This window comes from Euleptes europaea, chromosome 18 (genome assembly GCF_029931775.1).
Source record: "Euleptes europaea isolate rEulEur1 chromosome 18, rEulEur1.hap1, whole genome shotgun sequence".
Lineage (NCBI taxonomy): Eukaryota > Metazoa > Chordata > Lepidosauria > Squamata > Sphaerodactylidae > Euleptes > Euleptes europaea.
In genome coordinates, this window is record NC_079329.1 from 2,320,319 (window position 1) to 2,345,189 (window position 24,871).

General features: G+C 55.4%; 1 protein-coding gene across 1 annotated transcript; it reads right to left on the minus strand.

Moving 5' to 3' along the window:
- Positions 1-547: 547 nt before the first annotated feature.
- LOC130489834 (basic proline-rich protein-like) lies at positions 548-24,782 on the minus strand. The gene is made up of 4 exons (XM_056863628.1): positions 24,048-24,782; positions 23,028-23,869; positions 1,300-1,635; positions 548-824 (listed from the first exon to the last, which is right to left on the minus strand). Exons 1-4 carry the CDS (start codon positions 24,780-24,782, stop codon positions 548-550), a joined length of 2,190 nt encoding a protein of 729 aa, XP_056719606.1.
- Positions 24,783-24,871: the final 89 nt, after the last annotated feature.

Sequence of the window (24,871 nt, forward strand, 5' to 3'; positions counted from 1 at the left end):
TTAGAAAACAAGGCTGGCAAACAAAAAACCCACATTAACAAGTACCCTAAACAATGCAGAAGATGGATGACAACCATAGGCAGCAAACGCAGAGAATACATACAATGCACAGTGCCAGCGTGATGTAGTGGTTAACAGCGGTGGTTTGGAGGGGTGAACTCTTGATCTGGAGAACTGGGTTTGATTCCTCTCTCCTCCACCTGAGTGGCAGAGGCTAATCTGGTGAACTGGATTTGTTTCCCCACTCCTATACTTGAAGCCAGCTGGGTGACCTTGGGCTAGTTGCAATCTCTCAGCCTCACCTACCTCCCAGGGTGTCTGTTGTGGGGAGGGGGAAGGGGATTGTAAGCCGGTTTGATTCTCCCTTAAGTGGTAGAGAAAGACGGCATATAAAAACCGACTCTTCTTCTTCTGCCATGAGATGATGATCTACCCCCCCCCTTGTAAAAGCACTGGTTTAGATGGATTTAAGGGGGGCAATTTATGGAGGGTCATTCTATTGTTGGCCAAATGGGTTCTGAGGCAGAATCCGTATGATTGGCAGCTGTCAGTGGGGGAGGGCTCTGCTGCCCAGCCCAGCATGGGGGGGCTTCCCGGTGCCCTGGCCACCGTTAAGGTCTGCTTTCACCTGATTGAATGGGCTGCAGGGAGCCCTTCGGTACTGCTTGGCAGGCCGGCCGGCTGCCCTGGTTCCGTCCTTGTAGGGCACCCTTGGGGAAATGGAGTCTGGTGCCCCTGGCCACAGGGCCTGTCTGCTGGGGGTGCCAAAGGGGGAAGGGGGACCCAAAGCAAAGGTTGCTAGAGGCACAAAAAGCCAAGCCGGGCTGGAGGACAGAAGAAAAGAAATGCCTGTGGGCAGGGGGGACCCCCCCCCCACCTCCTGCCAGCCTGGTTTGCAAAGGGAAGGGTGCCCTCCTGCCCCCTCCTCCAGGGGGCAGGGTCTCTTTCTGTGGTGGGCACGCAACAGCATTTGGGAGGGACCTTTGGTAAGCTGCTTTCCATCCCAGGGTCGGTCTGGATGACCCGGAGGGGTCCTCGCCCCCCACCAGGGCTTGGGCGACTGGAAAGCCGTCCGGGGGGCTTGGAGAGTTTCGGGGAGGGGGTGCCAGGCGTCGCGGCTGGCAGCCGGGGGTCCCCTCGCGCCCTTCTTCTCTCCTCCTCCCCCCCCCCGGCTTGGGCATGGGGGGGCGGGGCCGGGGGGCGGGGCCAGGCCAGGAGCGAAATTGACACGAGCGAGGGAGGCGCGGAGCGGAGCGCGTGTCTGGGTCGGGGAAATGCAACTGCGCAACTGGAGGGTACTTTTCCACTGGCCGCCGGGAGGCGACCCCGGACCCCGGCCCGGCCCGCCGGGGGGGCCCTCGCCTCGCCGGGGGGGCCGGGGTCGCCCCGCAGCCCCGCCGGGGGATGCGGCTGCCGCTGCCCACCCAGGTGAGGAAGGTCTCAACTTTGGGGGGCCACGGCTGGGACTGGCCCCGGGGGGGCGGGCGGGAGTGGGGTTCCCTTTGCAAACCAGGCTGGCAGGAGGTGCGGGGTGGGGGGCTCGTGTGCATGGGGGGGGCGTCCCCTGTGGGCGTGCAAAGGCGGGCAGGGGGCGAATGGCTCGCTTCGGGGGCGGGCGGGAAGCGCACCCCGTAACTGCTTGCAAGCGGGCCGGGGCTCGGGGGCACAGGAGGCGCCCCCCCCCAAGTTGCACAGCACCCCTGCGACTGGGATGCCTGCTTCAGAGGGGTGGGGGAGTGGTTCTGTGCCCCCCCCCCCGACTTGTGTTAAGCTCAAGCCGCGGAAGGACGGGCTCCAGCATCTTTGCGAAACCCTCCCCAGCACGGGCTTAAAGTGGGGCGCCCCTACATTAGGGGTGGGGTTGGAATGGCCTTTAAAAACCCGCCCAGCTGATTTCTGGGTCATTCCTTTTATTCCTGCCCCCCACCACCACGCACGTTGCACTCCATGCCTCCCCCCCCCCCAAAGTGCATAGGGGTCAGAGGTTAACAATGGGGTGCGGGGGGGTGCGTTGAGTGGGCGTCCTCATCCTGGCTCAGTCGCCCCTTGAAACCAACCCCACCTGGCTCCTCCTCCTTTGCCCACGATCCCTGCTCGCCCCTCAGCCCCACCTTTACAGTCGGCCCCCTCGTTTTGCCCCAGACCCTTCAGCATGACTGATTTTTCTGTCAAATTACCCTAGGTTATCCCCTCGCTCCCTCCCCACACACACTACATCCTCCTGCCTCACCACTTGCAAATACTGTGTGGTATTTGCCCATGGCAAGGGGTGGGCTAGATGACCTTTGGGGGACCTTCTCACTGAGCTTGGCCACCTCCCCCACTTCTGTATCCTGCTTTGAAGCGTCTGTCGGTCTTAGGGAAATTGCTGTTGTGGTTGGGCCTGATGGTTCGGGTGCCCGGCCTCTATAGTGGGAAGGCTGACCCCCCTCCCCAGACATATGGGAAGAATGTGCATCCGAGAGTGTGCAGTGGGATTTTGCCAGACCCTCTGGAGGGGAAGTGGATGGACCTATGGGGCTGCAGGGACTGGGGTCTTCCACAGCTCCATGGGTGGTCTTTCAGTTATTCAATATCAGTTAAAACGCAGCACCAAACCAGTCTAATAAGACTGACTCCCTGCCTCAACCCACTATGGGAATCTGTTGATCTGGAGCTTCTCTGAGTACAATTAACTTGATTTTTTTAGGCAGCCATTTTAATCTGCCAGATGCATCACTGGTGTTTTTCTTTCCTCCTACAACAGTCTTGCAAGGCGGGCCCTTGTCATCAGCTGCTTTCCTCTCTGCAACTAAGAAGCCCCAGAGTGAGTTCAGCACAGGGGTGCTGGCCCAGTGGGGGCCCTTGGAAGAGTACCCTCAAGTTTCCCCTTTGCAAAGCAGCGGGCCCTTTCTTCCTTTCCCTCTGCTCCAGTGTGGTCCATATGGGGAGGGGGGGCCAGCATTTCAGCGGGAGGGGGCCTGGTTTCCTCTTGTTGAACATCAAAACCCTCCCAGCTTTGGCAACGCCTGCCCAGCCCAGCTTACTGTTTTGAAATGTAAATGAAGAGGGGGGGAAATCCACTAACATAGCTCCTGATTGGGCAGCTAGATTGCAGTGTGCAGCCCTTTCGTCCAATAGGGACGAAGGGAGTTCTTTTTAAAAGCATGTTCTCTTCTGTAATGGAGCGTGAGGTTCTGACGGAGGGGGCAGGAGCTGTCTTCAGTGCCAGGTTTAAATGTTTCCAGAGGGGTGGCCAGCAGAATACCACGGCAGGTCATCGGCATGTTAAATGCCGTCATCTGTCAACAGTAGTCTTCTGCTTTCTACATTGGACAATCAAGCCAGTCCCTAGGCCAGTGGTTCCCAAATGTTTTGGGCCTCTGCCCCCTTGGTTCTATAAACTCAACCCCAGCACCCCCTATCCTATAAAAAGCATTATTCAAAACGGGTTTGCATGACTCACTAAAGAAGATAATAACAATAAAATTCCAAAACAGTAACAATTTATTGCACATCTATTCAAAATCAAATTAAGACTTTTTTGGTTGAAATTTATTCAACAAAACTGATGAACTTGATCCAGTGGTACCAGTTCTTCAACATTTGGAAAAAAATCAGTTTCCACCAAATTTGCCAGTATGGTGCCATAGCTTGATCTATGGTAAATTAGTGAGCAACACAGTTGAAGGGGTCCACCTCTAGCGCCCCTCTTGCCTCTTAGTGCCCCCTAGGTAAGCCCCCCCCAGGGGGTGGTACTGCCCACTTTGGGAACCACTGCTCTAGGCAAAGGAATAAAGGGACATAAATCTGATATTAAACATGGCGATATTTAGAAAACCAGTGGGATGACATTTTACTCTTCAATGCCGTTTGTTTGTTTGTTGTACTTTATAGCCTGGCTGTCTCTCTGAGATTCAAGGTGGAGAGTGCATGATATAAAACAATAAAACCAGACAGTATAGGTCATCCAATAAGCAATGCAGTAGGCCTCGAATCCGTGCAGTTAGAAACCGTGCAAACATAAAAAAAATGTATCTGCTATATCATAAACTATGCAGAATATGGAAGCACAAAAGTGGACGATGATGCAGTAAGAGCAGAACATACAGGAAAGCTTAGAATAGACTACAATCCTCTTCTTTTGATAAAAGCGCTGTTGTAAAACAATTCTGTTTTACCCAAGTTGGAGAATTAGTAACTGTGGGAGACTTACTGGCCATTCCACAAGGTGGCAGCAAAGAAAATTATGTGAGAAGGGAGAATCCAACACAAAACTACTAGATTAGAATCTTTTAAAGACAGTGTAACCCCCTGGACCTAAGATTCCTGGTGCTAACATCTCGCATTATATCTCTCCTGTTTGACGCGAGAGCTGGCGGATTGTGCCAACGTCCAGGAATGACCACCAGAACCACTAGAGCTTATAGAAATGCAGTTGTTTATTTACAGTGCTAAATACATTATCCACCATATCTCCCGACACAGACTCATGGAGTCTAACACTTATATACATAATGCCACCACCAGGCATCAATTAGTAGTTCAGGCTGAGTCACCCTACAGGTGCAACACATCACCTCAGCCTCTGGACTCAACTGGTTCTGGCCAGTATAATCAGGCCTCCTAGGAGCTTTCCAGGCCATGACATCTGCCCAGGTTGACAGTTAGACCCCCTACATCTAACTCTGCCTGCCACAGCTAATATGACAGCCTTGCATATTCCAACACTGTTATGGATGTCTGTTGTTCAGTTATTCCTCTACAACTTCCTGTTGTAGCTGCTTACATTTTACATTTTCCCTGTCTGCCAGCGATTGGGAATGCCTCAAACCCATTCTGATTGAATTGATTACTCTCTGGAGTCGGTTCTGTTTTGAACCAGCCCCCCTTCTGTTATGTGTATATATCAGGCCTGATGGTCTTGCACCTCCAAACTGGTTCCAGGTTTTAAAGGGTTCTGGGCACGGTACTCATCTTCCCACCCCACCGCCACCCCCCCACTCATGCTGAACATGAGTCAGCAGTGTGATGCGGTAGCTAAAAAGGCAAATGCAATCTTGGGCTGTATCAACGGAAGTATAGTGTCCAGATCACGCAAAGCGATGATATTGCTTTACTCTGCTCTTGTTAGACCTCACCTAGAGTATTGTGTTCAGTTTTGGGCACTGCAATTTAAGAAAGATGTAGACAAGCTGGAATGTGTCCAGAGGAGGGCAACAAAGATGGTGAGGGGTCTGGAGACCAAGTCCTCTGGGGGATGGACTGGATGACCCTGGTGGTCCCTTCCAACTCTGTGATTCTATGAAAGGTTGAAGGAGCTGGGTATGTTTAGCCTGGAGACCGAGAGGTGATATGATAATCATCTTCAAGTACTTGAGGGGCTGCCAGGTAGAGGATGGTGCTGAGTTGTTTTCTGTTGCCCCAGAAGGTCGGACCAGAACCAACGGGCTGAAATTAGATCAAAAGAGTTTCCATCTAGACATTAAGAAGAATTTTCTAACAGAGCAGTTCCTCAGTGGAACAGGCTTCCTCGGGGCTCTCCTTCCCTGGAGGTTTTTAAGCAGAGGCTAGATGGCCATCTGTCAGCAATGCTGATTCGATGAACTTAGGCAAAGGCATGTTTTATATTTACTTTACTTGCAGTCCACCTTGAGAACAAACCCAACTTCTACAAGCAGCCTGCGATGCTTTTGCCTCCAGTGCCCACTAGAGGGCGAGCAAAGATCACAGAATAAGAAGGACCTCTCCTCGTTTCCCCCCCCTTCACCTGCACACCCCTGTGTGTGTGTGTGGGGGGGGGCATACCTTCCAGCACCCAGGGGTTGGAGGCATAGAACTTCATTTGAGCTGTGGTTGCTGGAGGGGCCTAGCACTTGAACCAGTGATCAGAAGCCGGTACTGGAGTCTGTAAATAGTAAAAGTGTCCATGAGCATGTGCAGAGGGCATTGCTAGGCCCTGGTTAGTATTTGGATGGGAGAACTCCTTGCCCCAGGATGTGATGATGGCTGCCAACTTGGAAGGCTTTAAGAGGGGAGTGGACATGTTCATGGAGGAGAGGGGTATTCATGGCTACTAGTCAAAATGGCTACTAGTCATGATGCAGACCTATTATCTCCAGGATCAGACGAGCCTGCCTGTTGTATTGGGTGCTCCTCTGATCTGTGGACACAGACAGGATGGTGCTGTTGCAGTTGTCTTGTTTGGGGGCTTCCTAGAGGCCCCTGGTTGGCCACTGTGTGGACAGACTGCTGGACTTGATGGGCCTTGGTCTGATCCAGCAGGGCTTTTCTTATGTTCTTATGTAACCGCCAAGGAAGGCTGGGGTTGCTCTGCAGAGGCATGCAATGGCAAACCACCTCTGTTCGTCTCTTGCCTTAAAAACTCTGTCTGGTTGCCATAAGTCGGCTGCAACTTGACAGCAAAATAAATAAATAGATGGGTACTTTTGAGCATGTGCAGAGTGTTTCCACTCCCCATGGAGCAACTGCAACCAGCCATATGAAATTAGCATTAGTGGAAAGTTCTTAAAGCTTCCAAGTCAGGAGTACCTAGGAATAGTTAGGGGAGGGGCCATGGCTCAGTGGTAGAGTCTCTGCTTGGCATGCAGAAGGTCCCAGGTTTAGTCCCCGGCACCTCCAGTGAAAGGGACTAGGCAGGTAGGTGATGTGAAAGACCTCAGTCTGAGACTGAAGAGCTGCTGCGGGTCTGAGTAGAAAATACTGACTTTGATGGACCAAGGGTCTGATTCAGTAGAAGGCAGCTTCATCCGTACCTCCAATTTTAGAAATATCAGATCCCCCTAAAGGTTTGGGAGGGTATTCTTTCTTCTTCTGTGCATTGGTTTTAATTGTCTCAGGTCTCTCTGTGTATCAAGGATTACCAACCTTCAGGTGGTGCCTGGAGATCTGGAATTATTTGCAACTGATCTCCAGAGAACAGGAAATGGCTGCTTTGCAGGATGAACTCTATGGCAAGATACCCCACTGAGGTTCCTTCCCTCTGCAAACCCACCCTCCCCAAGTTCCACCCCCCAAATCTCCCAATCCAGAGTTGGCAACCTGACGTGTGATGCATTAAGCGTTCTCTTTCTTTCCTTTCTTTTTCACGCTTCCCTGGAGAAGGCCATTTAACTGATTTTGGAAAGAGGCAAGCTGCAGGTCTCACGGCAAGCCTCGCCCTGGGGGAGGGCTTCAGTCTCCAGCCTGCTTTCTCAGGGGAGGGAAGCTGTAATTCTGCTCCTAATGATAGTTTTCAGCCCATTGAGCCGCCGTGCCCCCAGCCCTGCCCTCCTCCAGCAAGGTAAAGAGGAGCCGGAGGCGGCCCCACTGAATTTTAATGACCAGGTGTTGAGAATATGTTTGGCACTGCCGGGGTGTTAAATCTCCTCTCTTAGGGACTAGGTTCTTGTTAATGCATCTGTGGAGGCTGGTCCCCTGGCACCGGGGATTTTTGCAAAGCAGGTGCAAGACAATAGGCAGGCTCTGCAGAGGGTTGCCAACCTCCAGGTGGAGCCTGGAGACCTCCTGGAATTGCAACTTATCTTCAGTTCGATTTGAGCCCAGGAACACCTTAGTGACCAACGAGAGCTTTCAGAGCTCCGCTTTGACTCTCGAAAGCTCGCACCCTGAAACTCCTGGACTCAAACCTAACCGTTCTACCGCAGACCAACACGGCCTGCCCTCTGAATCTTATCTCCAGATGACAAAGATCCGTTTCCCTGGAGAAAATGGCAGCTTTGGAGGGTGGACTGTATGGCATTATGACCTGGCTTCGGCCCCACCTGAGAGTCTAGCCACCTGTCTTTGTGGCAAGCTCTGCCACGCCCTCTCCGGTGAAGTGTGGAACCGGATTCCCTCCAAGGAGGGGCAGACCAAAGTCCCGTCTGTTCATGGCCCACCTGGCTTGGTTGGGTGGATCGGTTTAATGGCAGATCCTGGCCCTACATCTCGTCCAACCATGCCTGGAGGTGTTCTTTCGATATTTCTTTGCTTTTCTGTATTTCTAGGCCACACCAACAGAAGCCTTTGAGATTCGGCTGTGCCAGGAGTTCTGAATATTTCCGGCTGTTTGTTTACCCCCACCCCACCCCCCATCCTGCAAAGGTTAGCGTCGATTAGGGTTTTTCCATTTCACATTCCAGATGTCATGGCTGAGGGTTCAAATCCAGGGTTCAAAGTCCAGGGTTCAAATCTTGCCTGGGATGGGTGCAAGAATCCTGGCCTGCCTTTTGGGTGGCAAAATGGTACAACTAACCCCCCCTCCTGGGCCCCCTCGAAGTCTGCACCGGTAACCCTGAATATTCCCCACTGCCAATTAATCAGCCCCAAAGGGTCCAAGAAGGGCGTAAAGGTGGACTCATCCCTCCCCCCCTACTTCAAGCCTGTTTAAGGGGCGGCATCAGGATTTAGCCTTTGTGTTAGATTTGGGTGTGGTTCTTCAGCAGTCGTTCTGTTCTGTCTTCATCCCCGCTCAGCGTGGTGTAGTGGTTAAGAGCAGTGGTGTGGAGCAGCGGAGGCTAATCTGGTGAACCGGGTTTGATTCCCCACTCCTACACATGAAGCCAGCTGGGTGACCTTGGGCTAGTCACAGCTCTCTCAGCCCCACCTCCACCTCACAGGATGTCTGTTGTGGGGAGGGGGAGGGAAGGTGATTGTAAGCCAGTTTGATTCTGCCTTAAGTGGTAGAGAAAGTCGGCATATAAAAACCAACTCTTCTTCTTCGTCTTCTTCCAAGGGCAGGCGGAAAGAACCCATCCTGCTCATTCATCGCTAGCTCCAAACATGATGGTGTAACCAAGAAGGGTGGGGCAAGAAAAGGGGACAGGGGACTCACACCAAATAATATTAAGACCTCCCCCCCCAAAAAAAATCTTCAGATCTGAAGTGGGGTGCTCCAGGCCCAAATCATATGCTTGGCGCAGGTCCTCTGCCCTCTCAGTTCTCCCCCCCCCCGAAAGGTAGAGTGGGGACTGATGGAAGAGGCTTCTACCCCCCCTCCAACATTTCTGTCCCCCTCCCTTGACTCCCCCAAACCTACCCCAAATGAGTGGAGAAAGAGCCAGAGATTCAGGCAGGGCAGCTAGCAGACCTGGGGTTTGAGAAGCCCTTCTAAGGGACTGAAACTAGGGGGGGGTGGAGATAAGGAAAAAATGCAAGTTCTCATTGTAAAATGTCTTTGCAAAAGTTAAGTATGCATCCTCTGTGTAGGTGGGAGGTCCTTCTTGCACCCTCCCCACTTTTGATGTGGGTACAAAGAGACATTGGCTTCCTGCCACAGATGTGATGCCCAAAACCGGAACAGAACCTGGATGTGTGGGAGGAGGCTGGTGTCGGCTAGGCAAAGGCACTCTGTGCATGCTCTGTGGTGCCCTCTTCTGCATCTGGTATCCTGCAGTGATGCAGAATGCTACCAAAGATCATTAACACATGAAGCTGCCTTCTACTGAATCAGACCCTCGGTCCATCAAAGTCAGTATTGTCTACTCAGACCGGCAGCGGCTCTGCAGGGTCTCAGGCAGGGGTCTTTCGCATTGCCTAGTCCCTTTAACTGGAGATCCTGCTGGGGATTGAACCTGGGACCTTCTGCATGCCAAGCAGAGGCTCTACCGCTGAGCCACAGCCCCTCCCCAAAGACCCTTACATGGAGAGGGGTGGGAGGATCTTTATGGGGGGGAATGAGACAGACTTTGTTCATGAGTCTGTCTCCGCTGATGGTCCTAGAGAGCTCGTCTTTCCCCTTTTTGAGAAAGCGGGTGGTTGTTTGGGACTGCCTTTCCGCCCATCAGGCAGAGGGTGAATCATTAACCCCAGGGGCACCTTTGCCCTCACCTTGGAAATGTGTCTTCCAGGTGCTTGCTCCCCGCACCCCCCATCTGTCCCATTCCTGCCCCCTCTGCTGATTTATTGCACGGAAGAGCCCATGAACCGAGTGGGGGGGGGGCAAGCGTGAGCACGTTCTGGGGTTTCCCAGGTGGGTAGGGCGGGGCGCAGAGCTACAGGGCATCACCCACGTGGAAGCAGCCGATTCTGCCCACCCCCTGCCCGCTGAGTGTGTCCTGCAGGCCTGCAATTCATGACTGGCAGCCAGCCGTTGGGCCAAACCTTCCTTTTGGCCATGCATTTTTGTAGACGGAGCTGTGGCACGCAAAGCGACGCTTGGCCGGCTGCAGGAAATGTTTTCAGTTGATCTTGTAAGGTAATGAACAATATAGTTAAACGGGCCACTTCAGCAAGTGAGCCTGGGTGAACTTAGAGCCAGCGTGGTATAGTGGTTAGAGGGTCGGACTGGTATCTGGGAATCCCTGCTCTGCCATGGCAGCTCGCTGGGGGACCATGGGCTAGTCACACGCTCTTTGCCTAGCCTACCTCCCAGGGTTGTGGTGAGGATAAAATGGAGGAGAGGAGACGAATGTCAGCCACCTCAAGTTCCCATTGGAGAGAAAAGCAGGGTATAAATGAATTAAATAAGTAAACCAGTTTGTCCTGGAATGGGAACTGGAGATCAGCCAAGCTGTGCCAGAACAAAGATCTTGCAATCCTGGTGGGGCACCTCTCAAATGGATGGCACTGACCCCCCCCCACCTTCTCTTGGGCCACCAAAATCATAAGAACATAAGAAAGGCCCTGACCAAGGCCCACCCAGTCCAGCTGTCTGTTCACACAGTGGCCAACCAGGTGCCTCTAGGAAGCCCCCAAACAAGGCGACTGCAGCAGCATTTATCCTGCCTGTGTTCCACAGCACATAATAGGCATGCTCCTCTGATGAAAGTAGGTGTGCATCATGACTAGTATTCATAAGAACATAAGAAAGGCCATGCTCGATCAGATCCAGGCCCATCAAGCCCAGCAGTCTGTTCACACAGTGGCCAACCAGGTGCCTCTAGGAAGACCCCAAACAAGACGGCTGCATCAGCATTTATCCTGCCTGTGTTCCACAGCACCTAATATGATAGGCCTGCTCCTCTGATCCTGGAGAGAATAGGTCTGCATCATGACTAGTATCCATTTTGACTAGTAGCCATGGATAGCCCTCTCCTCCATGAACATGTCCACTCCCCTCTTCAAGCCTTCCAAGTTGGCAGCCACCACCACATCCTGGGGCAGGGAGTTCCACCATTTAACTATGCCAGTTAACAAGTCCCTTGCTGCATGAGAAAGAGAAGAGTTCTGTTTTGAGAACTGGGGCCAGTCTGCATACAGAAGACTCCTCTTCTCCCCCTGGCTCTGCAGCCCTTTTCAACGGAGGTTGCAGGTAATGCAATCTACTGTGGCAAGGAGTATCGTAGGTTAATAGTGCTCAGCATGAAGCAACCTTTTCTTTTTTGCACAAAGCCTCACCTTGAAAAGCTGAGGAGAGGGATGGGGGCGGCGAAGTAGGTCAGAACTGGAATCGGTTAGATCTGGCTGCTGTAGAGGACGACTCAGCCTCTCTGGGAAGAGGCCAGGTCAGTAACAATGAGGACAGATTTTACAGCGATACAGATGGAAGCTGAGAGAGCTCCAACACTCCCTGGCTCCGGAAAGGTAGCGTAGCCTAGTGGGTGTTGTCTCTCCCCTCTGTGTGGCTTCTGCATTTGTTTCTTGGCTTGGTGGCTGTCGGCTCTTGAGCTCGTGGCCAGGTTAGTTGAGCGAGATTTGGATTCGCACACTTCGCTGCATCGCAGTAGTTTGGGAGAATAAAAATGGACTCTGAGCTGTGCTGGAAGACGGAATGAATTTGTTTGCAGTGCGTTTAAGCCGCTGGGTGAGGAGAAGGGGCGCATGGGTGCAGGGGGGGGGGGAGGAGGCCCCTGAGCATTAACCAAGATGTTGGGTTCTTTTTGTACACCATGGTGTGCTAGACGCAGGGCGCATGCCGGAGCTTGGTTGGAAGCAAAGTCAGGGGAAATAAGTACTGTAAGCCGATATGTGCCGTATCAGACCACCGGCCCCACTGACCCTAGTAGCATCCACTCTGCCCAAAGTCTGGGGTCAATTTTTGGCTGGCCAGAGATGCTCTTCGATGCTCTTCAATGGAAGATTGAGCTGGGGACGACGACCGTGCATGTAAAGTTTATGTTCTACCCACTGAGCTACACTCCCTCCTCAGGACTTAATTGAGATGCCAAGCATGTGTGTGTGTGTGTGTGTGTGTTCAACCCTGGAACATGTGAAGAAACAAAACACCTCTGTGCATAGGCAGAGTGCATCTTGTCACGCGTGAGCAAGCGGCCTTTAATAGGGTGGGAGGGTGGTGCTTGCAGGCACCTATTATTTTTAGGAAGCTCCAGTCGGCTCCTGGCGTTCGATCAAACCATCCTCTCTGGCTCTGTGAATGGAAGCCGAAGCAGCTGTGGGGGATGTGGGGGGGGAGGAGTATGCGCCTGAGCCCAGAGATTGTGGGGGGGGGGGGAGGTTGCTCAGCTGGGGTGCTTGCCTTGTTGCTATGGGAACAGCGGCAGGAATGTCTGCCCTCGGCCCCAGCCACCCTATTAACTTTTCGGGGATGCTGACATCACCGGCCGGGCGGCCAATGGCGGCCCAGCTCTGCCTTGTTGCTCAGGCGATGGGAGGGGAGCGTGGAAACAGCTGCTAGGAGATGCACGTGCGGGTGCACACATCCGCGAGGCACGCCCGGACACGCTCCCCCACACATGGAACACGCCTGCACACGCTAGCTGCATGGCTGGGAGCGGGCGGGGGGGGGGTGCAGGGCCTTGCATGGCAGACTCCTGGCACTGGTGTGTTGCGGGAGGCTGTGGATAGGTCAGTTCCCCAAGACGCCTTGCGCATGGCATGTGGCTGGATGCGCTGCTAGGGAACATGCCAGGCAAGGAGTGTGCTGGCTGCCCCAGGCCTAGAAAATACCTGGAAGCTCATCTCAGTGCATGTCTCAGCGCGGGGCTGTTTTGCATTTTTGGGTATGCTCACCTGGCGCACGGATCATGCCTCCACACGCGTCGTGCATGGAAAGGGGCTGAGGCCGGCTGCAAAGGCACCCCCTTCCCACAGCCTTTTCGCTTGGGAGCAGTGAATGAATTAGCCCAGAATTGCTCCTCTTCCCCCTTCAGTGGAGCAGTCTAGGTGTGGGGTGGTGCATTCAGTCCACCCTGGAGCAGCCATTGAAGGAAAGCAAATGGGGTGCGGGGACCCAGTTTTTAAACGCCCTGATTGCAAGTGGGACATTTATGGGGGGGCATGGCTCTCCTTTCCTTCCTCCTGTGTGCTGCTCTGCCGTTGCCTCCCTCCTGGGGCTGGAAGGGGGGCAGCGGGGGGTGCCAGCAGGTGCCCTTCCAACTGCGGGTACCCATCTGTTTTCTCAGCATCGAGGAACCCGCTGCCCCCCTTCCACCTGATTCCCTGGGGGGGAGCGGATGGCCTCTTGAATTACCAACCGTTTTTCTTTTGTGGTCGTCCACACCTGCTTTTCAACCTCTTCGGTTGTGGGGGGGAGCAGACCATTGGATCCCCCTGGGTGAAATCTCTCCCCCCCTCCAGCTGTTTCCTTCTAAAATTTGACCAGCTGTGCTGAAAAGAGCACAGAACGGGGCCTGGGTTCAAGTGGCGGCCTTGCTGCGGCGCTTCCCCCAGTCTGCCAGCCCAGATTCTCTGCATTTGGGGACCGTGAAGCAGAATGCGTCTCCAGGGCAGACTAACCCATCGCCCACAGTGGGGGCCTCCTCTGCAAGAGCCTGCTTTTGGATTGCATATCTCACTGCATGGCCCCAGGTGGTCTTGGGGAGCTGCAGCGTGGGACTTGACGTGGCCTGCCTGCATTTTCCTTCCTCTGCGTTTTCCCCTTCTGGGCCTGGAGAGATTTGGTAGTGCTTAATTTCTTAATCTAGCGGAGTCCGGATTTAGTCCTGTTCAGGGGACTCAGACTCTGGGAGTCAGAAGGTCAGGAGTGCGAGGGCTGCCGGCGGGTGGGGGGGGGGGTTTGCTCAGCATGACTAAAATGTACTTTGTGTATGCTCTAGGCATCTTTGTGTTTGGGATGGGACCGTCGACATCCAAACTGGGCAGAGTTTCCAACAGAGGTTCTGTGCATTGACTGTCTATGACTCAAGGGACGGTCTTGGGTTGGGGATCTGTCCATTGGGTCGAAGGAAGAGAGGAGGGGAAGAGACATGCACACACCCCCTGGGAGATGGGTGGGTAAAGGGACCCTACAAAACGGGACTGCAAAGGGACGGGTTACAAAGCTACGAAGTGAGCAAAGTTTCAGAGTGTAGCCATGTTGGTCTGCAGCTGAGGAGCTGGATTTGAGTCCAGCGGCACCTTTGAAACCGACAAGATTTTTGGGGTATGAGCTTCTGACTGTCAAAGCTCCCTTCATCAGATAAGGGAGCTTTGACTCTCAAAAACTCATACCCCAAAAATCTTGTTGGTCTCTAAGGTGCTACAAGACTTAAATCTAAGAGAGCCAGTGTGGTGTAGTGGTTAAGAGCGATGGTTTGGAGAGGTGGACTCTGATCTGGAGAACCGGGTTTGATTCCCCCACTCCTCCACATGAGCAGCGGAGGCTAATCTGGCAAACCGGGTTGGTTTTCCCACTCCTCCACATGCAGCCTGCTGGGTGACCTTGGGCTACTCACACTCTCTCAGCCCCACCTACCTCACAGGGTGTCTGTTGTGGGGAGGGGACAGGAAGGTGATTGTAAGCCGGTTTGATTCTGTCTTAAGTGGTAGAGAAAGTTGGGCATATAAAAACAAACTCTTCTCCTTCTCTTCTGGGTAGGTCTGCGTGGGAGGGCACCATGATTCCCCAGTTTAAAAGTGGCCAAAACAGAGTCTAGAAAGGTCAGTCTCCCCGGTTGATCTTGGTTCTGAGATCGAGTTCACAGAAAAGATCTGAATCCTGATTGTCTTGTTTCTCCCTTCCTCTTTCCAAAAGAAAACCCACAACTACATTGAGGAATCCTTACAGGGCCCATTCACAAGTTACAAAGTCCACTCCCCCCCCCCCCCGTGCACCTTTGACATCGATATTCTGGGTGTTCTCCACTGGGAACTTAATTCCCAGGTGTGTGGAGGCCCAAATCAGAACAGGACTGATGCATTGGGGGGGGGGGGGGAGAAAGGACGTACAACTCCCCCCCACCCATGCTGTTTTACCCCAGGGATCTGCTGTTTGCCCATTGTGTGTGTGTGTATTTAGTGCCACCAAGAATCATAGAACCTGTATGGCCCCTTCCAACTCTATGATTCTAAGTTGCTTCCAACTTATGGTGACCCTATGAATCAATGTCCTCCAAAACGTCCAGTCTTAAAAGCCTTGCTCAGGGCTTGCAAACTGAGGGCCGTGGCTTCCTTGGAGTCAATCCATCTCATGTTGGGTCATCCTCTTTTCCTGCTGCCTTCCAACATTTCCTAGCATTATTGTCTTTTCCTTTGATCTTTTGTCTTCTTATAACAAAACCAAAGTATGATAGCCTCCGTTTAGTCATTTTAGCTTCTAGGGAACGTTTAGGCTTGATTTGATCTAATGTACTGATGGCTACATAGAAGTTTCCCAGCAGAATAAATGGGGTCCATTCGGATTTTGTGTGTGTGTATGTGTAAACCTTAAGACCCCTCTCTGAATCAGGCCCATGCATCTTTCCACCAAGGAACATCCAGCCCACGTGTGGCAAACTTAAGAACTGTGTAATGTGTGGATTGGTCCTGAGTTGAGGAATCAAGATGGGGGAGGCAAGATGATTGGCCCTATTGAGGCAGAAAAGGATTCTGGGAGTCATGTCAACCATCCTCACATCTTTTGCAAACCCTACACCAAAGAGAGCTTAGCGAGGCTGACTCAGCACCAGGTCTAACACAACCCACTTTGCTTTTCAGGGTGGGGGTGCTCTCAGAGCCATTTTGTATCAAGGCGGTGCCACCCCCGTACTGTTTAGACGCAGCTTCTCCCCACTCTGGATTGCAGTGAGTGAATTTATTTTCCTTTCCTATTGTCTTATAGCCAAGGTTATCAATCCCAAAGGCTCCGTGTGCACGACAGTCTGTTCTGGCTTTGTCCCCCAAGAACGGCTGCTGCAGAGTGGTCCCATTTTACAGACTTGCAGTACTGAGGCTAGAAGGAGTAAGTTGCTTTTTGCACAAAAATCCCCTGCTGTGCCAGGCGCTCACCTGTGTGGGCCCCCAGCACACACCCACGAACCACCGTCCTGGTAACGCCCTCCACCCACCCACCCACACATAAGCAGTCAACCCCCAATCCGCATGTCCCAGGGCTAGCTCCTGGGGGTGTCGTTTTTGGGGCAAGGGATGCCATCAGCAGCCTGGCACACCCGGACTCCTGGGTCCTAGCCCATGCCACTCCGTCGAGCATCCCCATTGGCTCCCCGGGTGGGGCCTCACTGCTATTGGCTGCTCAGGCGGATCAGCCATGGCAAACGTGATGGCTGCCAGGGGGTCGTGGGGGGGGGGCTGTTCAGTCCCCAGCAACGCAGCTGTGGCTTGCGGGGTGGAGCCAGCGGCTCGCTCACGTGAGGAGCCTGTGCCCGCTTTGATGCGTCTAATTGGGGGTGGGGGAGGGGGGATTCCTCCTGCGCTGCTCTTTGAGGCGTTGCATCCACAAAAGCAGAGCACTCAGGAGTCCGAGCATCTCCTGCCGGAGCTCCTGAACCCTGGGGAACGTTTCAGTGCCAGGCAGACCCCCAACAGAGTCAGGGGTCCAGGCAGGTGGGAATCGGGGTGGGGTGGGGGTCCCCTGAGCGGTCCTCTTGCCAGGGCTGCCAGGCAGGACTTCTGTGTTCCTTGGGAGAGCTGGGGGGGTGGCGTTGGGGGGGTGGCAGTGAGTCGTCCGTGGGAATGGTTGTTCCAAGGCCAGCGACTTTCCTTTGCTACCCCCCCGCCTCCGCTCCCCCCCCCCGGCTCCCCCACCTCGCATTGCCTTTGCAAGCGGCTTATATAACGTCTGCTGGCGGCTCGTCCTGGCTTGAACTCTCTCTCGGCGCTCATAGATCAGCAAATGGGGGGGGTGGCGGTGGCGGCTTTGTGCCTCACACACCGCCAGGGAGAGAGGGGGAAGATGCGCTGCTTGCAAATGTGGGTATGTGGGTCAGATTTCCAGCACGCCCCTGGAAGCGCTTCTGTGTCCTTCCCCCCCCCGCCCCCCAGGCTGAAAAGATCCCCTCGTCCCTTGGCAGGTTGCAGTCCTGGGGCAGGGACGCGGGTGGAGATGGGAAAGGTGCCCCCCCCCCATCCTGACCTCTGCCGGTTCTCCACCTTCTTCGCTCTTAAAAGCGGATTACAATCTGCACACCATATGCAGAAATGGCTGGAAAGAGCATGTGCGCGCCCGTGGGGAGGGGGGCCTTCCTATGCTCTTTCACAGATGAGGGTGGGGAAAAGTCATTTCAGTGCTTTTCTTTGCTTACCAGAACCAGAAAAGCAGCCGCAGCCAGGGTGAAGGAGTTGGTTTTTATATGCCGACTTTCTCTACCACTTAAAGGAGAATCAAACCGGCTTACACTCGCCTTCCCCTCCCCTCCCCACAACACACACCCTGTGAGATAGGTGGGGCTGAGAAAGTGTGACTAGCCCAAGGGTCACCCAGAGAACTGGGGTGGTATAGTGGTTAGAGTGTGGGAACGAGGATTTGAGAGACCTTGGTTCGAATCCTGCCTTTTCAACGGAAGCTCATTAGGTAGCCTTGGGCTAGCCCCTTCCTCTCAGCCTCTAACCCACCATGAAGAGCTCTTGTGACGATAAAAAGGGAGAACAACGTAACTGTTCTGGGTTCACCCCATGGGGCATACAGATTTAAATGCACAAGCATTGTTCTTTCAGTTCCAGTTACCAAGGTATGAACACCTGAAGCTACCCTGTACTGAATCAGAGCCTTGGTCCGTCAAAGTCAGTACTGTCTACTCTGGCTGGCAGCAGCAGCTCTCCAGGGTCTCAGACAGAGGTTTCTTGCAGCAGCTACGACCTGGCCCTTAACTGGAGATGCCGGGGATTGAACCTGGGACCTTCTGCATGCCAAGCAGATGCTCTCCCTCTGAGCCACAGCCTGTTCCAAGGAGACTTTGCCCAGGCAGGATTGAGCTACAATTGACAGGGTTGGGGGCGGGGGGGGGCAGAAAAACAAAAAAAGAGAGCATTTGACTGGGGTGGAGTTGGAGGCTGCTGGGGGAACACAGATAGGCCAGACTGTTTGCCTTCCCCAGAATCCTCCGGGGCATCTGTTCTCCCCCTTGTGTGCTGTGGTCAGAGGTCGGGGTGAGAGGTCGCTGGAGATTACCCTACCTCCGCACGTGCCTGGGGGCAGTTGCTGGGTAACACAGGAGCCCCCCCTCTAGCTTTCCATTCACGCCAAAGCTATAAATATTCCTGAGCCCCCCCCCTTCCACCTGTCTTGCTCAGAGGGGGGGGGTCTCCATCCGGCTTGGCTTGGGGAGAGGCCAGCTTGCCTCTTCCACATGTGCCCATAACCCTTGACTGCTGTGAGTCACAGAGAGCCCTGAAGTGCGGGCCTGATCTTGCTGCCTGGGCCTCCCTCCCTGCCTGGAAGGAACCCAGGAACACGGTGCAGCAGTTTCCGTTTGGAAAACCCGGCTCCCTTCCTTCCCCCTTCCCTGGGCCAGTGCCAGGGATGGGTGGGGCAGAAATGCTTGCTGCAGTAGGGGGGGTTGGGGAAGCACCCTTCCGGGTCCTTGGCGGAGGGGAGGGGAACACAGATGGGCTGAACACAAACAGACACAGACACAAACAGACACACACACACACACACACACACACACACACGTGCCCTCTCAGACTTCTGCTTCCTTTGATAAGGAGGCTTAGCTGGAACTGGGTATGGCCGGAGCCCTGATAGGCAGCCCTGCCTCTGCCGCCTGTACATGTTTCAAGCTTGGCCTGCGCTGTGCGCCAAAAGCAATGGTCCCCAGCCCAGACAAGGAAGTATTTCTTCACACAACTCATAGTTAAATTGTGGAACTCCCTGCCCCAGGATGTGGTGATGGCTGCCAGCTTGGAAGGCTTTAAGAGGGGAGTGGACATGTTCACGGAGGAGAGGGCTTTCCATGGCTACTAGTCCAAATGGCTACTAGTCATGATGCATGCCTATTATCTCCAGGATCAGAGGAGCAAGCCTATTATATTAGGTGTCGTAGAACACCAGCAGGAGAATGCTGCTGCAGTCATCTTGCTTGTGGGCTTCCTGGAGGCACCTGGTTGGCCACTGTGTGAACAGACTGCTGGACGTCATGGGCCTGGGTCTGATCCAGCAGGGCTTTTCTTGTGTTCTTATGGAGGACAGGGCTATCAATGGCTACTAGCCAAAATGGATACTAGTCATGATGCAGATCTATTCTCTCCATGATCAGAGGAGCATGCCTATTATCTTAGGTGCTGTGGAACACAGGCAGGATAATGCTGCTGCAGTCGTCTTGTTTGTGGGCTTCCTAGAGGCACCTGGTTGGCCACTGTGTGAACAGACTGCTGGACCTGATGGGCCTTGGTCTGATTCAGCAGGGCTTTTCTTATGTTCTTATGTAGGGGTGCAAGGAACATGCCAAACGGGCAGTGGCACGTGTGGCTGGCAGCGGTCCCCACGATTGCCCTTGGCACTTCTGTAGTGAGGCATTTGCTGCAAGCGGCACCTGAGACTGGCCTTGGCGCATGTTGCACTGAGCTTGTGAATGCAGGAACACCTGGGCAGAAGGGGGTGTCCTTCCAGACAAGCTGAGACGGGAGGCGCCTGTTGTCAGACGGCTCCTGTGGTTAAACCCTTTTGATAGGCAGGAACTAAGGCTGGCGTGTGTGCTGTGCTCTGGGGAAAGGGGGGGGGCTTGGACCCAGGCCCCTTCCGTTGCACATGCAGCTGCCTTGTGCTGAATCGGATCCTCAGTCCATCAGAGTCAGTATTGTCGGTTCAGACTGGCAGCGGCTCTCCAGCGTCTCAGACGGAGGCCTTTAAAAAGGACCAGGCAGTAGGTGATGTGAAAGGCCTCTGTCTGAAACTCTGGAGAGCCGCTGCCAGTCCGAGCAGACAGTCCCGACTCTGATGGACCGAGGATCTGATTCAGCACAAGGCAGCTGCATGTTCAACCGGAGGGACCTGGCTTCAAGCCCCCCCTTTCCCCATAGCACTGGAGATGCTGCTAGGGACTGAACCCGGGACCTTCTGCATGCCAAGCAGATGTTCTACCACTGAGCCACAGCCACAATCCTGCCCGGAGCCCCTTTGGCCTTGCTGATTTTGAGCGGAGAGGCCTCTGCCTCCCTTCTCTGTTCCCTTCTCCCCAGTGAAATCTTCTTCGCCGGACTTGGCGATACAAGGCAATTGGGCTGGGGTCTCTTTCCCTGGGTGGCCTTGCCAGATCCAGGAGAAGGGCATCTGCCCAGCTCAAGGGCAGCTGTACTTGTCTGCCCTGCAGAGGAGCAGGTAGAGGAGAGGCCCGGCTTGTGCGTGACGGGGACATTGTTCCCAGCACAGAAAAGCAGCTCTATTTCGGGTTGTGGTTTCTGCAGAGAAGTCTTGCCTGGTACTGAGACGCAGCCGCTTTGGGGGCAGAGCACCGGGGATGGAGAACAGCTCTGGCAAGCACTGGGTTGCACCACACGTGGAGGGTGGAAAGTGGGGGCATCCTCTGCGTAACTGAATTGGAGACGGGACAGGGTGCGGCCGGCATCCCACAGGAGCCCCTGAACGCTTAGGAAAAAAGTGGACTTGCGATAAAACATTGTACACGGAGTGGAGATTGAGAATTCTCCCCCCTTCCAAACTAGAACTTGGGGGTAACCAATGAAAGGTGTGAGGAAGTTTTAATGGCTACTTACTGGCCACGGTGACTAAAGGGAACCTCCACGTTCATAGAATCATAGAGTTGGAAGGGACCACCATCTAGTCCAAATTCCAAACTGCCTCCCCCCCACACCCCGTGACCCCTACTCCATGCCCAGAAGATGGCCAAGATCCCCTCCCTCTCATGATCTTCCCAAGGTCATAGTATCAGCATTGCTGACAGATGGCCATCTAGTCTCTGCTTAAAAACCTCCAGGGAAGGAGAGTTTAGTTCAGAGGTGGTCAACCCCCGAATCCCAGTGCAACGCCAGGAAAAGGCCTTCTCTGCCATTGTTGGGCCTCCAGAGGAACTGGTTGGCCGCTGTGTGAGACAGGATGCTGGACTAAATGGACCCCTGGTCTCATCCAGCTGGGCTTTTCTGATGTTCTTACGTTCTTAACTTGAGGAACTCATGGCCACAGGATGTAATGATGAGTATTCATTTGGACTGCCTTAAAATGCAATTCTGCCGATGAATGGGGGAGGGCTATCGGTGAACCTGTTGTAGCTCGCCTTCCCAAGGCGTGTAGCCAGTTACCACCCACCCAGGAGCAGGCAGCCATGTCCTTGTTGCTTATGGTCCCAACCTTGTGGAATGGTCGGCCTGCGGCGGGCACCACCCCGATGCATGCCTTTATTTATTTATACTCTGCTTTTCTCCCCACGGCTGAGGCTCAGCATGGCTTTTACTTCATTCTCCCCTGCTCTGTTCTCTCACAACAACCCTGTGAGGTAGGCCATGCTGAGTTTGCAACAGGCCCGGGGTCAGCCCTCAAGATTCCATGGGAGAAGTGGGGATTCGAATGTGGGTCGCCCAGGGCCCCAGTCCTACACCACACTCAAGCAGAGATGTCCTCTTGGAGAAGCTGGGGAGTATGTGGGTGGGTGAGTGGGGGGGCCTTGGGATTTGGGGTGGTTCAGTGTTATTTTGTTAATTTGTGATGCTGGCGGTTTGAATGGTTGGTACTGATGCTGGCTGGTATAGTTGGCTTTTTGGCAGGGGAAGGCAGGATATACATGATCTCAATAAGGAAAAGAAGCCTCCCTACTCGATATGCTGGGGGCATCATCCTGAGGAAGCCCCCGTGCCCGGCTTTCTGGGGGGCACTGTGAGAAACAGCAAGCTAGATCGAGGCAGGGGTCTTCTGATTTTTCTTGAGGGGTTCTGTTTGGATGAAGCCTGTCGCTTGGTTGTTGTGGGGATCAGCTTTTGGGTGCCCGGAAATGCTGCGCTTCTCTGCTGCCCTGCCTTTGGAGGTCTGAAGATTTGGGATTGAGGCCGAGGAGTCTGCCCTGCAGGGAAATTCTTGGAAGCTTAGTGTTGTGTTGCCACTTGTGCCCTGGCTTTGGGGCTGGGTATGCGGTGGGCTGGTGCGAGCCATCGATGTACTGGAGCACCAGGGGAGTGATCAGTTTCCCATTCACATGACTTTGGATTCTGCAACCAGGAAGCCCTTGATTCTGCAACTAGAATATATTATGCAAATTAAGGTAAATGAACAAATGTAAATAATTTGTGGAATTTTGGCATTTTGGGAGGGAAGGGGGCAGCTAGGCATGAGATCACCTTTTGGGGAAATGGAACTGTTCAGGGGGGCGTTTTTAAAGGGATGTTTGTGGGATGTTTGTTGAATACAGTGTCTCGTTCTGACACCACGGTCTTCTCATTTGTGTAATCTGATTTTAGCGTTTTTTGCATGACATGTTTAATACTCAGCGGGTCGCCGTGTTAGTCTGTCTGCAGTAGTAGAAAAGAGCAAGAGTCCAGTAGCACCTTCAAGACTAACAAAAATATTTTCTGGCAGGGTAGGAGCTTTCCTGAGCCACAGCCACAGGTATCTGAAGAAGTGAGCTGCGGCTCACGAAAGCTCATACATACCCTGCCAGAAAATATTTTTGTTAATGTTTAATACTGTTTCCCTACACCGTTTTCTAACTGCGGAATTCAACCTTGTTGCGTGACAATTGCGTATTATGTCTTCTACTGTCCCCATAGCATTGTTTTAACATTCTGTAATCTGCCCTGAATCCCGTGGAGAAAGGGGGACTGATGATAAAGTAATGAAATCAGGATTCTAGCCATTCAGAAAGGGCTGCCAGACTTGAGACAGATCAGGTTACTTTGTATTCCCTTGCAAAAAAGAAGGAAAGGAAAGGAAAAGGAAAGGTGGTGATGGGGGGCATGCTTTCATCTTTAGAAGGGGGGGGGGTCCACCCTCTCCGGTGAACAGAAGATATAAAGCCCAGCTACAGGGTAGGGGGATTGAGGGGGACGTGTCTGCTAGAGCTTCCAGGTCCCGCTGCAGTTCAGCGGGGGAAGGAGCCGGCCCGGATCCCAGTCGGGTTTCCTTCCTCGGAAGGGCGGTGTGCGAACGCAGCCCCCCGCCCCGCAGCCCCTCTCCCGGGGCTGAAGCGCCACGACCCCGCCGCGCTGCTGGGCTGGCACCGAGCGGAGCGGAGCGGCAGGGCGCGGCGACCTCGCCCTGGGCGCGGGGCTCGGGCGGGGTCTCTGGGCCCCCTCCGGGCCGGGCGCCCCCCTGCGCGCCGGCGACCCCCTCTGGGGGGCCTGGCGTGGCCTGGCGTGTCCGGGGCGGCTGCGCGCCATCCGCGCGGCTCGGGCGCCGGCTCGGCTGTGAGCGCGCAGGGAAGGGGAGCTGGCGGGGCCGGAAAGGGAGGGGGCGGGGAGGGGGCGGGCTGGGGGAGGGGGAGGTCTGTCTGGGCTGGGAAGGGGGGCCGGGCGGGGGCTGGGCACGCAACACAACCCTCATTTCTTTGTTTGAGTAGAGGCTGGCGGGGCGGGGGGAGCGAGCAGCGCAGGCAGGCAGGCAGCCGGCCGTCGAGCCAGGGGGGCACGGCCGCTTCTCTCGCCCGCCCGCCCGCAGCCGCCGGGGGTCTCGCAGCGGCGCCGGAGCCCCCGCCGCGGGTTTCTCTCGTGGGGGAGGGGGCGGCCCCGCCGCCGAGCGCCAGGTTTCCTTCCCCCCCCCGTCGGGGGGCAGCCGGGGGGTCGACCCGCCGAGGGAGAGGGGGGGATTGCTTCCCCCGGCCGGGCTGGGAAGGAAGCCTTCAATCCCCCCCCGCCGCCGCCGCCGCCGCCGCCGCCCGAGCAGCGCCCCTTTCTGCAGGTAACGTCGCCGGGCCGACCCTCCCGCCCCTCCACCCCCACCCCCCCCCGCCTGTCTGTCTGTCTGTCTGTCTGTCTGTCTGTCTGGCTCCCCCCTGCGCGGTCGTGCTGGCAGTTGGGGGGTGTGCGCGTCGCCCGGGGGGGGGGACCGGCCTGCCTGCCTGCCTGCCTGCCTGCCTGCCTGGGTGCGTGTGGCTGGCTGCGGCGGCGGCTGGCTTTGTTATCTCTCTGCTGGGGAAGGGCCGGGCCGGGCTTGGGGTGGGGGGCGGCGGGGGTCTGGGCCGGGCCTGGCGCGCGCCTGGCGGGGCTCCCCTCGGAGCGGGGCCGGGCAGGGGGCCAGCCGGGCTCCCCCTCGCCCCCCGGGACCCCCTCTCGCCGGAGCAAGCGGCGCGGGGATCGCCCAGCCCGGGGGCCGGCCGGCCGGCCGAGCGCGTTGCCGGGGGTCGCGGGGACGGCTCGGGGTCCGGGCGGAGTTGGAAGCGGAGCCGCTCCGGTTCGCTAAGGGGGGAGACCCGCCCGCCGCCCCCCCCCCCGGTCCTGCCGGCCCTGGCCAGGCCCCGGCCGAGGGCGCTTTGCACGGAGCCCGGCCGCCGGCCTTGGGAGCGGAGGTGGGCGGCGGCGTCCCGGCGCGGCTCCGCTTCGCCCTGGGCTCTGGGCGCGGGGGACCTCCGAGGCTCAGGCCCGAGGGCGAGGGGGGTCCGGAGGCCCGAGTCCCGCCGACGGGCAGGCGGTTGGTTGGGGGTCTGCTGGCCGGGCCCCCTGCCCCCTGCCCCCTGCCCCGGCAGCCGCCGGCGGGGAAGGGGAGCGCTTGGCTCGGCGCGGCGGTGCAAGTTGGCGCAAACTTCTGGGCGGTGGGGCTGCACCGGGATCCGGGGCCTCTGTGGGTCAGGGTCTGGCCGGCCCTGCATTGCAATGGGGGGGGGGGGGCGACGACGACAGAACAGCCCTGTGGTTTTTAAAGGGGCTCTTGGTTGGCAGGGGGAGGAAGGGACAGATT

What these genes read in the sequence shown, in the direction of transcription:
- LOC130489834 (XM_056863628.1), bottom strand. Translation starts at nt 24,782, where the DNA reads ATGCAGGGCCGGCCAGACCCTGACCCACAGAGGCCCCGGATCCCGGTG. An exon ending in ACACGCACCCAGGCAGGCAG is followed by an intron (nt 23,870 to 24,047) that starts GCAGGCAGGCAG and finishes CGTTACCTGCAG; the next exon opens with AAAGGGGCGCTGCTCGGGCG. An exon ending in CTGGAAGCTCTAGCAGACAC is followed by an intron (nt 1,636 to 23,027) that starts GTCCCCCTCAAT and finishes GCTTGCAAGCAG; the next exon opens with TTACGGGGTGCGCTTCCCGC.